The sequence below is a fragment of the Ranitomeya imitator genome, chromosome 4 (genome assembly GCF_032444005.1).
Source record: "Ranitomeya imitator isolate aRanImi1 chromosome 4, aRanImi1.pri, whole genome shotgun sequence".
NCBI lineage: Eukaryota > Metazoa > Chordata > Amphibia > Anura > Dendrobatidae > Ranitomeya > Ranitomeya imitator.
The window spans coordinates 576,031,893-576,047,238 of record NC_091285.1 but is presented as its reverse complement, the minus strand read 5'-3'; the positions used below and the strand labels follow the sequence as shown (position 1 = coordinate 576,047,238).

General features: G+C 45.0%; 1 protein-coding gene across 1 annotated transcript in view; it reads right to left on the bottom strand.

Moving 5' to 3' along the window:
- HACD3 (3-hydroxyacyl-CoA dehydratase 3) overlaps positions 1–15,346 on the bottom strand; it is an 82,162-nt gene that overhangs the window by 62,090 nt on the left and 4,726 nt on the right. The window contains exons 2-6 of the mRNA XM_069766364.1: positions 5,761–5,803; positions 5,607–5,680; positions 5,339–5,503; positions 3,816–3,867; positions 1,490–1,600 (exon numbers count right to left, since the gene is read on the bottom strand). Coding sequence (XP_069622465.1) covers positions 1,490–1,600; positions 3,816–3,867; positions 5,339–5,503; positions 5,607–5,680; positions 5,761–5,803 — 445 coding nt within the window. The remainder of the gene's footprint in view (positions 1–1,489; positions 1,601–3,815; positions 3,868–5,338; positions 5,504–5,606; positions 5,681–5,760; positions 5,804–15,346) is intronic.

The window sequence follows — 15,346 nt, the reverse complement described above, 5'->3', positions numbered from 1 at the left end:
CAGAACACCAATCCACCAAGCTTCGGTCTAGCAATAGTTAACTTTTAAGGATTATTATGTCACCTGCTAATAATTTGTTCTTCATTTTTATATTGGCAAAAAATACTTTTTGATTCAGCTGTAACAAAGCTGCTAGTGGTGATAGGCACTGGGTGCTTCTCCCACGTCCTTGGACCTGGTATTTGTTTTTCATTTAACCAGTGCATCGCTGGCCACTCGTGTCATGCTTTGTAGCACCGATGGAACATTATTTGTTTCTTCGCTTTTTTCTTTTGTATTTGATTCATGATTGACAGCTTCTATTCTAATAGATGTGGCGATACATTTTCTATTCTTGTTTGTGGACGCTCGTGCTTGTAGGACTGATCGTGATTGCAGCATGTTGCATTATGATTTGTGCATAATATGATACTTGGTTGATCGTAGCAGGATATTATGAAGGGCAGGATCACACGAGCGTATAAGAAATCGTTCAGAGTAACGGTCATCTGCCATTGTAACATTGGTCTAAGTGTGGTCTGTTTTTTTCACGGATAGCACTAGAAGTGAAAATATGGTTGTGTGAACAAGCCCATATCGTATAATTAGGGCCCTTTCTGAGCAGAACTCTTGCCACTTGCAGTACAGAGACAACACTTATTTGGTGGCCGTCCAAGATACAGTCATTTTAAAATTCAAGAACTAATAAAAACAGACCGATGATAACACCAAAACTTTTTCCCCACTCATGGTTAGTGGTTGGGTGAAGCCATTTATTGTCAAACTACTGTTTTCTCTTCTTAAACCACAGAGTCGAGTGCATCACCGGTTTCTCAGCGGCCATCTTCCTTAGGCTGCGCGTGTGCAGATTGAGATCTCGGCAGCCCTCGGCTTCAGGAAAATGGCCGCCGACATCTCATTCGGTGCACGCGCGGCTTTCGGCGGCCATTTTCCTGAAGCTGAGGGCCGCCGAGATCTCAATCTGCGCAAGCGCCGACTCCGGTGGCCCACAGCTTCACGAAGATGGCTGCAGGGAAACCAACGATGCACTCCGCACCGCCGACATCGAGCCAAAGCATCGCCACACCTCTGCTGCAGCCCGGTAAGCCTGTGTTCAAACTATAAGAAGCAACCCCCCATTTTCCTCCCAAATTTTTTTCGGAAAAAAATTATAGTCTAAAATATACGGTATCTCTCTGATTTAAGGGCACAAAAATTAAAAGTTTGAAAATTGCAATATTTTTGGCAAATGTTCTTTTTTTTCATAAATAAACAAGTCTTTTCAAAGAAATTTTACCATTAACATGAAGTACAATATGTCACGAAAAAACAATCTCGGAATCAGTGGGATTCGTTGACGTGTTCCAGAGTGATAACCTCATAACGGGACAGTGGTCAGAATTGTAAAAACTGGCCCGGTCATTAAGGCCAAAATTGGCTCCATCACTATGGGGTTAAGACCACTTGTTTATATCAGTGAGTGTAGATTGTAACGCCGATGTTTGCCCACCTTTTCCCAAAATGAAGAGTCGGACAGTCATATTGACAAATATCCAGGAGAACCCCAGGAACTGGACAAGATTATACATGAACAGGTATCCTCGCTTCAAATAGAGGAAAGCTGGTGGGAAAAAAATAAGAACAGATTATAAAAATACAACACAATGGACAGGTTGTAATGGATAAAAGAAAGCGTCATCCCAAGCAGCGACATTACGCTCCCTGCTTTGTCTTTGGGAGTAAAGGGAATTTGCCACCAGATTTTTGCCACCTAATTTGAGAGCAGCATAATGTAGAGACCCCGATTCCAGAGATGTGTCACTTACTGATGTAGTTCTGATAATACTATCAGAGGACTAGTAAACCTGCTGCCGTGTAGTCCTCCTCAATGTTCATGAGCTTTGTGCAACCTTGCCCCCACCACGTTCTGTGTACACTGTGCATAGGCAGTAAACTGGCAACCTGTGATGTGGGCAGAATTATACAGAGCTCAACATTCAGAGAACGGAAAGATCAGCTGGTGAGAAAAACGTGATTATCAAAAATGCAGCAAGCAGCACAGTAATTGGCATCACTGGAATCAGGATCTCTGTCCCTACATCACGCTGCTCTCAGATCGGGTAGCAAGAACCTGGTGATAGATTCCCATTAAGTTCAGAGGCCACATCTCAATCTGCCTGTTTCCTTTCATACAGCTAGTCTACATGGAAGGTCAGCAAACAGAACAGGAAGACAAACAGATCTGATTTCCCATTTCCTGCAAGTATAATTTTCTTTTCACCAGAACTTCCAGCAAAAGGTTGGCAGGGAGGAAGTGACAGTGGAAAAGGTTGTAGATACCAGATCATCCTATGGGTCCGAGGCGTGCAAGAGCAGGAAAACAGTGTGACCACACGTGTGTTTGCAAGAAAAAAAAATGAGGAAAAATTCCAAAATGTATATAAAAAAATATAAAAAATTGAATCAACACAGGAGAGGGGCAGCGCGGAACCCGAGACGCACCTTTGAAAAGGACATCATCACCACTGAAGAAGGCTTTTCTCTAGGAATCCTCACCAAATCTTAAAAGGAAGACATAATGGTGGAACACCCGATCTTACCCATTTTACATGCTCATCCCAAGATATCCAAGGTACACAAGGCAGCTTATCTGCCTTCTATGAGACAAATTATCTCAGGTGTTGGGTCCATTACAGAACATTTGAGTGGTTGGACTCAATACTATAACCTTTATCTCAGAGCTCCCGTGATCTCTTGAAGGATTCTAAGGATGTTCTCAGTTTGCTAATCTTGTAAGGCTAAAGGTACCTTCACACATAACGATATTGTTAACGATATCGTTGCATTTTGTGACGTAGCAACGATATCGTTAATGAAATCGTTATGTGTGACAGCGACCAACGATCAGGCCCCTGCTGGGAGATCGTTGGTCGCTGAAGAAAGTCCAGAACTTTATTTCGTCGCTGGATCTCCCGTGGACATCGCTGGATCGGCGTGTGTGACACCGATCCAGCGATGTCTTCACTGGTAACCAGGGTAAACATCGGGTAACTAAGCGCAGGGCCGCGCTTAGTAACCCGATGTTTACCCTGGTTACCATCCTAAAAGTAAAAAAACAAACACTACATACTTACCTACCGCTGTCTGTCCCCCGGCGCTGTGCTCTGCACTCCTCCTGTACTGGCTGTGAGTGTCAGTCAGCCGGAAAGCAGAGCGGTGACGTCACCGCTCTGCTTTCCGGCCGCTGTGCTCACACAGACAGTACAGGAGGAGTGCAGAGCACAGCGCTGGAGGACAGACAGCGGTAGGTAAGTATGTAGTGTTTGTTTTTTTACTTTTAGGATGGTAACCAGGGTAAACATCAGGTTACTAAGCGCGGCCCTGCGCTTAGTTACCCGATGTTTACCCTGGTTACCGGCATCGTTGGTCGCTGGAGAGCTGTCTGTGTGACAGCTCTCCAGGGACCAAACAGCGACGCTGCAGCGATCCGGATCGTTGTCGGTATCGCTGCAGCGTCGCTTAATGTGAAGGGGCCTTTAAGGATTTCTCTTGGCTAAGTTGCGATGTCGTCGCATTATATACTTCGAGCCCACATGATATCGCCATCCATGCTTTAGAATTTCATTTATCTAGATATAGCAATTACGGTATTCTTCAGATTTAGGTTTATACATCATTCATGCTACAGAATTTTTGATCACCCATAATTTTACTTCATTTTTCATTCATTTTTTAAAGAAAAGAAATTCTGGAATTTTAGGAGCTGGAATTTTTCCTCATTTTTTCTTTGGAAGTCACAATAGCTTAAGATTTACATTGACTCCTTCAGAACTTACGATCTTCTCGGACCCTAGATTCTGTTCTGATTTTTGATATTCTCTCTTCTTCCTGGAAGATAAAGGCAGAGCAGAAAGAAACCTTATTTATGCATGATCCTGCTTCCCATACTATATAGGACTGGGCGTCAATCACTCCATTATAAGCATTTGCCATTTATCAAACTTACGATACGGACCTGTCTCGAGACCACCAATAAAATCATAAATTACTGCCAGCTGCAGAGACCACTAAATGATAATTTAAAACTATAAGTGGCCATAAAAAAAAAGGATCATGTGAATCATCTGGGTCTGCGGGAACCACTGTAGCTCAGACAGTGGTCATGAACAGTATTATCTTATTACCCTTTTCCCACAAAGCCATCATAAACGTAAGATATTAATAAGTGTAATAATTTAAGAATCATACATATGAATATATGGGTGTATATAATGTACACTGCTCAAAACATTTAGGGAACTCGTCCACATCACAGTGTAACCCAAAGTCAACGAAACATCAGGGATATCAATCGGTCCAGAAAGGAAGAATAATTAATTGTGGGTCAAGGCCACCAGCTTTGGTGAAAATGAGAGTGACAATAGGTGGAACAGGAGGAGCACTGCCAGGGCCCTACAAAATTACCTCTAGCAGGCTATTGGGGTCCATGTTTCTGTCCAAACTGTCAGAAACAGACCCCATGAAGGAGGCATGAAGGCACGACGTCCTGTAATGGGACCTGTGCTCACAGTCTACCACCGTGCATTATGACTGGCAGTGAACACCAGAATTAGCAGGTTCACAACTGAGCACGTAACAGGTAAAAGAGCCTTGAGACGTCGTGGTGAACATTATGCTGCAGGAGACATCATTCACAGCTATGGCGGGGGGTAAGTAATGGTCCGAGGAGGCGCATACTTGGAGAGTCACAAAAACACAATATCCAACTGTCCCATGATTACTGTTGTCATACTTTACACCGGGACAGTAGGCCCTGGGTTCCACCTGGTAAAGTACAATTCTCCAGCTTCAAGTAGATAGTTCCAGGATGATGAAGACAATGATGCCATTCACTTGCCTCCATGATCTGCAGATCTGAGTCCAGTTGAAAACCTTTGGGACATTATTTTTAAGCGCTGTCATTTAGCTACACAGACAGTCCAGGAGCTCATGAATGCCCTGATCAACGTTTGGGAAGAGATCCCAAGGACACCATCTGCCATTTCATCAGGAACAAGCCTGAATGTTGTTGGGATGGCTTACAGACGCGTGACGGCCATACACACCATTGAGTTAGTGTATTCTGAGGAAATTCACGCATATTGGTTCCATTTGTAATTTCCATCTTATAAATTTTCATGGTGATTTGGAAAAAGACCTCAGTTGGTTGATGATTTTGACTTCCATTGACCCTTTCTGCATCAAAACAAATCATACTTGAATGTTTTGTTTGTTTGGATCCGGTGTGTGATTTATGTGCTTGAGCAGTGCATATTATATCTCTAGTAATTGGAGATAGAAACCCAAACACTTTTCCTACCTTCTCCCTGAGCTCCATCTCTGCATCAGATTCATCCAGCCAGCGGTCAAAGTCTGGAGACAGGAACAATGGTTTCCGTTCCTGCTTGGTCAAGCGGGGCCACCAGTGGCTTTCACTCTTCTTCACAACTAGACTTACATGGCGCTGAGTGGATCGCTGCAGAACCTGGCCAGTTTCCAATCATGGCAAAAGACAATATGTTATGGTAAATATAAGTTACGCCCCTGTGGATCACAGAGAGTACATATTGCAAGAGGACAGGACTTACCTTTGTCTTTACAGGTTCGAGGAAATCCAGCGCAAACTCATACGTGTTCACCCCTTTAGCGCCATGCCCCAAGGCTTAAGGAAAAAAAATATTAGATTTAACATTTTGTAGAAAAAAAATAAAACTTTTTTTTAATAACATTTCTGGTTCTCACCCTTAAAGTGCAGGACATTGTTGGTAATGCTGATGTCTGGGTTCTGCAAAACAAACACGTCCATTTAGTCAGTATACTGTGTGAACAATACAAAATATATGTTAGAAATCCAGACAAATGAAATAACGGCTGCTACAGATTAGAGCCCAATAAATTCATAGACATCAAGGGAAACTTTACAAGATAAAAAAAAGCGACAGCATATATTGACTTGTGATGCAAATTGTTAATTTATACCATGTCAATTTGTGCTGTAAATTTGGACAGCATAGCTCATCCTATAGAACGCAAAGGGGTGATCTCTGCTGCAAGTTTCCAATGAAATCTGCAACAAAAGTTATTGGTAATGCAGCAGCAGACACACAAGGTATAGTAAGAGGAATCGCAGCAGCAGACACACAAGGTATAGTAAGAGGTAAAACAGCAGCAGACGTACATGGTATAGTAAGAGGTAACGCAGCAGCAGACACACAAAGTATAGTAAGAGGTAAGGCAGCAGCAGACACACAAGGTATAGTAAGAGGTAAGGCAGCAGCAGACATACAAGGTATAGTAAGAGGTAACGCAGCAGCAGACATACAAGGTATACTAAGAGGTAACGCAGCAGCAGACATACAAGGTATAGTAAGAGGTAACGCAGCAGCAGACATACAAGGTAATCTAAGAGGTAATGCAGCGGACACTCAGTTTTGAGGACACGCTGTAGTTGGAGGAAATACACCACCATCTCTTTGTGCAGTTTAAAATATCACCTCCCACACTGACAAACGGGGGTAAAAGCCCCTCTTAAAAGTGACATTACCTGAATGCTCTGTACTAGCGTTGAGCAAAAACATTTGCCGGACCCTAGTCCAGCTGCCCTGTCGGTGGTCCGTGGCATGTAATCATATTGCCAAAAATTGAAGAAATTGAATGTATCAATATTGTAGAATATTGTATCAGAACAATATTGTATCATACAATTATTAGGTTCTGTAGAAGGACGTAGATCTGGGTATTTATTATGATGGAATATAGGCTGAACTGGATGGACAAATGTCTTTTTTCGGCCTTACTAACTATGTTACTATGTTACTATGAATGTGGACTTTACATAACTGATCTGTGCCCATTTTCCCCATTTTTTTTTTAAATCAGATATTTTTTATTAAACCATAAATATTGTACATAAACAATAAAAAAGGAATACTTTGTTATCAGCAATATACAGATGTACAATACTTTTTTAGAAAAATTATTTAGTCCCAAACCAAACTCCTACCCCCTTTCCCCCACCCTCTAGAGACCTGTCAAGAGTCGCCCCTCCCTACTATATCATATATAAAAGTACAAGAAAAGGAAGATGACTTGTCAATAATACTCCCAATGGGGCAAAAGGCCTTTAGATCACATTGATTCAAGCCACGGGTTCCACAACCTGTCAAAGAGGTCCATCTTGTTCCTCCCAGCGTAGATACTCCTCTCCAAAGCAATAATATGGTCCACTTGCTTCATAAAGTCTCTCCCTGTTGGTGGCTCTTCCCTAATCCAGAATTTGGCGATCAACTTTCGTGCAATAAATAACAGTCTAGCAATAACCATTTTATACAACTTATCAGTTATAATCTCCTCCACATAGCCCAAAACACATACCAAAGGATCCCGCGGCACAGTGCAACTGTATGCCAGTCCCACTTTATTCAGCACCACCACCCAGAAGGAGGACAACCTGGGGCACTGCCACAACATATGAAGGATGCCCGCCTCGGACTGCGAGCATCTAGGGAATTCTGAATTAGGTCTCAATCCGGCTTTGAATAACATGTCCGGGGTTCTATAAGCCCTGTGAATGACAAATAATTGTGACAGCCTCCCAGGCTCGCTCATTGATATCTTGGGCACATAGTCCAGTACTGATTCCCAGTGGTCATTATCAATCGCCCCCAGGTCAGCCTCCCATTTCGCCCTTGCTCTAATAGGGTGCTCCTCCAAGAAAGAGAATAGAAAGAATTCATATATTCCCGAGATCACCCCCTTCGTTCCTCCCCCTACAAGGATAAAATCCAGCATAAGATCCACCTGGATCTCCACGGGTCCTCTCCTACACTGTGCCCGGTACGCGTGAGAAAGACGGCGGTATTGAAACATCTCAGAGTCCGGGAGTAAAAACTCTTCCTGCAATGCCTCAAAGTTTCTAATTCTGCCCTGGTGTAAAATCTGGCCCATCCGAGAGATGCCTGCCTCCCTCCAAATATGAAATCCTTCCATCTGTCTAAACTCTTGTAGGAAACAGTTATTCCAAATGGGTGAGAATCTAGTAAGTGCCCGCACTCCCCTAATCCCCTTAACTTTGTCCCAAACCTTGTGAATGAGCCTAATAGTACAAAATTTAGAACCTTTCTCACGGAAATGCCCCCCCTCCAAGCCCTCACTCAATACCTTCATCCCAATCAATGATCTCAGGCTACAGGGTGCCCGCGTCCCCCCTGACACATCACCCCATCCCTTGAAATGCTGACACTGTGAAGCCAAAAAATACAACCACGGATTAGGCAATGCCACCCCTCCCTCCGTCTTTGGTCTCTGTAGAGTTTCCTGTTTAAATCTGGGGCTCTTTCCACCCCAAATCAGCTCGCCAAACAAGGATCTAATCCTCCGAAATCTATTCTGCGATATCCATATAGGGGAGTTGTGCAGCACATAAAGTAGCTGCGGCATCACAATCATCTTTATCAGGTTTATCCTGCCGATTACTGATAAATGTAACTTTTTCCACGCCTGGACCTTATTACGTATTTTACGCAGAAGTGGTGCCAAATTCAGTTCCTCAAAACTAGTCAAAGGGAGAGCGATCTGAATCCCCAAGATGCAAACTCGGCTTTGGGAAAATGGCCGCCGCGATCTCTAATGCGCACGCGCGGCATCCCGCGGCCATTTTCCTGAAGCCCCGTGCAGCAGAGCACTCGATCTGCGCACGCGCGGCCCCAGGAAGATGGCCGCCCCCACCGACGAAAGGGATGACAGCGCAGATCGCGCGCTGCTTGTTCACCACTACGCCACCAACGTAAAGCTGAGGAAGAACCAGCGCTGTGAACACGCCCTCCCGACCTGACCAGCCTGATTGACAGGCGAAAACGGCGACTTTGGTAAGTTATTTCTCAGCATAGGTGGGGAATCGGGGTACACTACATACACTATAGTAACACACAGCGCAGGCCCTATTTAACAGTATTTATAGCTCAATCTCAAAAAACGGGGTGACAGGTTCCCTTTAAATCAGAGAGGTATATCACGAAAAATAGTTAATAAATAACATTTCCCACATGTCTACTTTACATCAGCTCAATTTTGGAAACAAAATTTTTTTTGTTACGGAGTTATAAGGGTTAAAAGTTGACCAGCAATTTCTCATTTTTACAACACCATTTTTTTTTAGCGACCACATCACATTTGAAGTCATTTTGAGGGGTCTATATGATAGAAAATAACCAAGTGTGACACCATTCTAAAAACTGCACCCCTCAAGGTGCTTAAAACCACATTCAAGAAGTTTATTAACCCTTTACATGCTTCACAGGAACTGAAACAATGTGGAAGGAAAAAATGAACATTTAACTTTTTTTTGCAAACATTTTACTTCAGAACCATTTTTTTTATTTCCACAAGTGTAAAAACAGAAATTTAACCATAAATTTTGTTGTACAATTTCTCCTGATATTTGGGGGTAAACCATTGTTTGGGCGCACCGCAGAGCTTGGAATTGAAGGAGCGCCGTTTGACTTTTTCAATGCAGAATTGGCTGGAATTGAGATTGGATGCCATGTCGCGTTTGGATAGCCCCTGATGTGCCTAAACAGTGGAAATCCCCCACAAGTGACACCATTTTGGAAACTAGACCCCTTAAGGAACTTATCTAGATGTGTGGTGAGCACTTTCAACCCCCAAGTGCTTCACAGAAGTTTATAACGTAGAGCCGTGAAAATAAAAAATCGCATTTGTTTACACAAAAATGATCTTTCGCCCACAAATTCTTATTTTCACAGGGGTAACAGGAGAAATTAGACCATAAAAGGTATTGTGCAATTTCTCCTGAGTACGTCAATACCCCATATGTGGGGGTAAACCACTGTTTGGGCGCACCGCAGAGCTTGGAATTGAAGGAGCGCCGTTTGACTTTTTCAATGCAGAATTGGCTGGAATTGAGATTGGATGCCATGTCGCGTTTGGACAGCCCCTGATGTGCCTAAACAGTGGAAACCCCCCACAAGTGACACCATTTTGGAAACTAGACCCCTTAAGGAAATTATCTAGATGTGTGGTGAGAAATTTGAATGCCCAAGTGCTTCACAGAAGTTTATAATGCAGAGTCGTGAAAATAAAAAATATTTTTATTTCCACAAAAAAGATTTTTAGCCCCCAAGTTTTTATTTGCACAAGGGTAACAGGAGAAATTGGACCCCAAAAGTTGTTGTCCAATTTATCCAGAGTACGCTGATGCCCCAGATGTGGGGGTAAACCACTGTTTGGGCGCACGGCAGAGCTCAGAAGGGAGGGAGCACCATTTGACTTTTTGAGCGCAAAATTGGCTGTCGTGTTTGGAGGCCTCCTGATGTACCTAAACAGTGGAAACCCCCCAATTCTAACTCCAACCCTAACCCCAACACACCCCTAACCCTAATCGCAACCCGATCCATAATCCTAATCACAACCCTAACAATAATCACAACCCTTACCCCAAAACAACCCTGTCAACCCTAACCATAACCCTAATCAAAACCCTAAATCCAACACACCCCTAATCCTAATCTCAACCCTAACCTCAAACCTAACCCTAATCCCAATACACCCCTAACCCCAACCCTAACCTTAACCCTAATCCCAAACCTAACCCTAATGCCAACCCTAATCCAAACCCTAACCCTAACTTTAGCCGCAACCCTAGCCCTAACTTTAGCCCCAACCCTTATTTTAGCCCCAACCCTAACTTTAGCCCCAACCCTAACTTTAACACTAACCCTAACTTTAGCCCCAACCCTTAGGCTACTTTTACACTTGCGTCGTGTGGCATCCGTCGCAATCCATCGTTTTGGACAAAACACGGATCCTGCAAATGTGCCCGCAGGATGCCTTTTTTTCCCATAGACTTGCATTGCCGAGGGATGGCTGTTGTGAATTCTGTGGTCAGGCTCCCTCCTGTGGTCATGAGTGGTACTTCGGCTGGTTCTGTCCATGAGCTTCCTTTGGTGGATGTGAGTGGGGCTGCGGCTTCTGAGTTTCCTTCCTCAGGTGACGATGTTAAGTCGTTAGGTGCTGTTCTATTTAACTCCACCTAGTTCTTTGTTCCTGGCCTCCAGTCAATGTTCCAGTGTTGGTCTTGCTCTCTCCTGGATCGTTCTTGTGGCCTGTCTGCCCTGCATAAGCTAAGTTCTGCTTGTGTTACTTTTGTTTGCTATTTTTTCTGTCCAGCTTGCTATATTGGTTTGTTTTGCTTGCTGGAAGCTCTGGGACGCAGAGGGAGCACCTCCGTACCATTAGTCGGTGCGGAGGGTCTTTTTGCGCCCTCTGCGTGGTTGTTTGTAGGTTTTTGTGCTGACCGCAAAGCTATCTTTCCTATCCTCTTTCTATTCAGTAAGTCGGGCCTCATTTTGCTAAAATCTATTTCATCTCTGTGTTTGTATTTTCATCTTTACTCACAGTCATTATATGTGGGGGGCTGCCTTTTCCTTTGGGGAATTTCTCTGAGGCAAGGTAGGCTTATTTTTCTATCTTCAGGCTAGCTAGTTTCTCAGGCTGTGCCCGAGGCGCCTAGGTCTGGTCAGGAGCGCTCCACGGCTACCTCTAGTGTGTTGTGATAGGCTTAGGGATTGCGGTCAGCAGAGTTCCCACGTCTCAGAGCTCGTCCTATGTTATTAGTAACTATCAGGTCATTTTCAGTGCTCTTAACCACCAGGTCCATTGTGGTTCTAAATCACCAGTTCATAACAGATGGCCACACGTCGCGTCCGTCGTGCACTGGATCTGTTATGTTTTGGCAGACCGTCGTCACAAAAAAAGTTCAATGTAACCTTTTTTTTGTACGTCGCGTCCGCCATTTCCGACCGCGCATGCGTGGCCGTAACTCTGCCCCCTCCTCCCCAGGACATAGACTGGGCAGCGGATGCGTTGAAAAACTGCATCCGCTGCCCACGTTGTGCACAATTTTCACAACGTGCGTCGGTACGTCGGGCCGATGCATTGCGACGGCCCCATACCGACGCAAGTGTGAAAGAAGCCTAACCCTAGCCCTAAATTTAGCCCCAACACTAACCCTAAATTTAGCCCCAACCCTAACCCTAATGTTAGCCCCAACTCCTCTCTCCTGCCGGCCGGCAGATGGCGAGCCCACTGCGCATGTGCCCGCCATTTTCTTTCCCGATGAAGAAGCCGGAGGGCAGGAGGGGACGCAGGGGGACACAGGGACACCGGTAAGTATGATCGGGTCCCCGAATCCCCCTATTTCTCTGTCCTCTGATGTGTGATCACATCAGAGGACAGAAAATGACAGATCGCTTTTTTTTTTTTTTTTTTTGCGAGCGCCAGTAAACAATTACCGGCGATTGCAAAACAGGGGTCAGTAAAAACCGACCCCGATCATGTTCTTTGGGGTCTCGGCTACCGGAAAAATATGGCGGCGCCCATCGGGAGCCACGAGGAGCCCAGGGGGAGACAGATGAGTATCGGGGGGCTATCGGGGACCCCATTTCTCTGTCCTCTGATGTGCAATCACATCGGGGGACAGAGAAATTAAAAGGGAAATCGCGTTTTTTGGGGGGTTTTTTTGCGATCGTCGGTAAACGGTTAATTACCGGCGATCGCAACCCAGGGGTCATTAAAAAAAAAACCCCGAATCATGTTCTCTGGGGTCTCGGCTACCCATGGCAACCGAGACCCCAGAGAAAATCCGACTCTGGGGGGCGCTATTCACTTTTTCCACAGCGTCGTTAATTAACGGAGCTGTGGTTTAAGTACCCTTAACTGCCGCCGTTAAAAGGCGTATCGGCGGTCGTTAAGGGGTTAAACCTGCTGAGGTATATAAAGCTGGCGGCCCTGTTCTGATGCAAACGGTGACCAAACTATTCCAATATATGTGGACAAAGGAACAGGTTCCACAACAGATGAAAGATGCCAGCATAATTCACATATACAAGAGGAAAGGTAATCGACAATCTTGTGACAACCATCGAGGCATCTCCCTTCTGTCCACTGCAGGCAAGATATTGGCCCGTCTCTTGCTCAACCGCCTTTTACATCACCTTGATCCAGGACTATTACCCGAAAGCCAGTGTGGTTTCCGTGCTAAACGTGGAACAGTAGATATGGTCTTTTCAGCATGTCAACTTCAGGAAAAGTGCCAGGAGCAACACCGTGACCTTTATGTAACTTTTGTTGATTTGACCAAGGCTTTCAACACAGTCAGTAGAGACGGCCTGTGGAAGATCATGGCAAAATTCGGCTGCTCGAGCAAGTTCATCTCAGTCATCCGGCAGTTCCATGATGGCATGATGGTGAAGATTCTGAACGATGGAGACGTATCTGAGGCTTTCCCAGTAACAAACGGCGTAAAACACAGCTGTGTGCTTGCTCCAACCCTGTTCAGTATGCTGTTCTCTGCAATGTTAAGTGATGCCTTTAACAACTGTGAAGATGGAATCCAGGTTAGGTACAGGACTGATGGCAAGCTTTTCAACTCAACACGCCTGAAGGCGGTTACGAAAGTGCATGAGACTGTTATCTGTGAATTATTATTTGCTGATGACTGTGCACTTAACGCTAGCACGGAACAGCAGATGCAGCATGAAATGGACTGTTTTTCGCAAGCTTGCGACAGTTTTGGTCTCGAGATCAACATTAGAAAAACAGAAGTCATTTATCAACCGGTTCCAGGAAAACTGTACAAGGAGCCACGTGTCACTGTGAAGGAGCAAAACCTCAAAACAGTCGATAACTTCACCTACTTAGAAAGCACACTTTCCCGTGAAGTAACCATAGACGCTGAGGTTAACAACAGAATCGCCAAAGCCAGTGCCGCCTTCGGGAAACTGCGTAAGAACGTCTGGGAACGAAGGGGGCTCAGCCTTACCACCAAGCTGAAGGTCTACTGCGCGGTGGTCCTCACCACACTTCTCTATGCTAGCGAGACCTGGACAGTGTACAGCCGACATGCTAAACAGCTTAATCATTTCCACATGAGTTGCCTCCGCAGACTCCTCCACATCAGGTGGCAAGACATTGTCCCGGACACGGCAATTCTGGAACAAACTGGGCTCTGCAGCGTTTACACTCTCCTGCTGAAAGTCCAAGCCAGGTAGGCTGGACATGTGGTCAGAATGCCTGACAGCCGACTACCGAAACAACTGCTGTACGGAGAACTGTGCCAAGGAAAGCGAGCAGTTGGGGGGCAGAAGAAGCGCTATAAAGACTGCCTTAAGGTGTCTCTCAAAAACCTGGAAGTCAACACCAGTGAATGGGAAGAGCTTGCCCTGGATCATCCAGGTTGGCGGGGCAGGATCACCTCAGGAGCACGTGCAGCTGAAGATAGGAAAATCTTTGACGCAAAAAGAAAGCGCGCTGTACGCAAGGCACAAGTAGAATCTGGTGTACTGACCACATGTGCTTCCTTATGTCAAGTATGTGGGCAAACCTTCAGGGCCCAGATTGGACTCATCAGCCACCTCCGGACCGATAACTACTAATTCTCTTCTAACCCTGAAGTCATGGTCATCGAAAACGAAGGACGAACATCAGTAAGAGGTAACGCAGCAGCAGACATACAAGGTAATCTAAGAGGTAATGCAGCGGACACTCAGTTTTGAGGACACGCTGTAGTTGGAGGAAATACACCACCATCTCTTTGTGCAGTTTATAATATCACCTCCCACACTGACAAAGGGGGTAAAAGCCCCTCTTAAAAGTTACATTACCTGAATGCTCTGTACTAGCGTTGAGCAAAACCATTTGCCGGACCCTGGTCCGGGTGCCCTGTCGGTGGTCCGTGGCATGTAATCATATTGCCAAAAATTGAAGAAATGGAATGTGGACTTTACATAACTGATCTGTGCCCATTTTCCCTATTTGATTGAAGGTCCCTTAAAGGGACACTGTCACCTGAATTTGGAGGGAACAATCTTCAGCCATGGAGGCGGGGTTTTTGGGTGTTTGATTCACCCTTTCCTTACCCGCTGGCTGCATGCTGGCTGCAATATTGGATTGAAGTTCATTCTCTGTCTTCCATAGTACACGCCTGCGAAAGGCAAGATTGCACAGCGCAGGCATGTACTACGGAGGACAGAGAATGAACTTCAATCTAATATTGCAGCCAGCATGCAGCCAGCGGGTAAGGAAAGGGTGAATCAAACACCCAAAAACCCCGCCTCCATGGCTGAAGATTGTTCCCTCCAAATTCAGGTGACAGAGTCCCTTTAAAGGGAATTTGTCAGTAAGATCCACCCTCCTAAGACGTCTATATGGGCATGTAGGTAATAGGAAACTGAGTAAAATTACATCTTGGCATTGCCTTTTGAAAAAAATAAAATAAAAAGTTTAAATCGCATAGTAGTTTTGTGAGTGA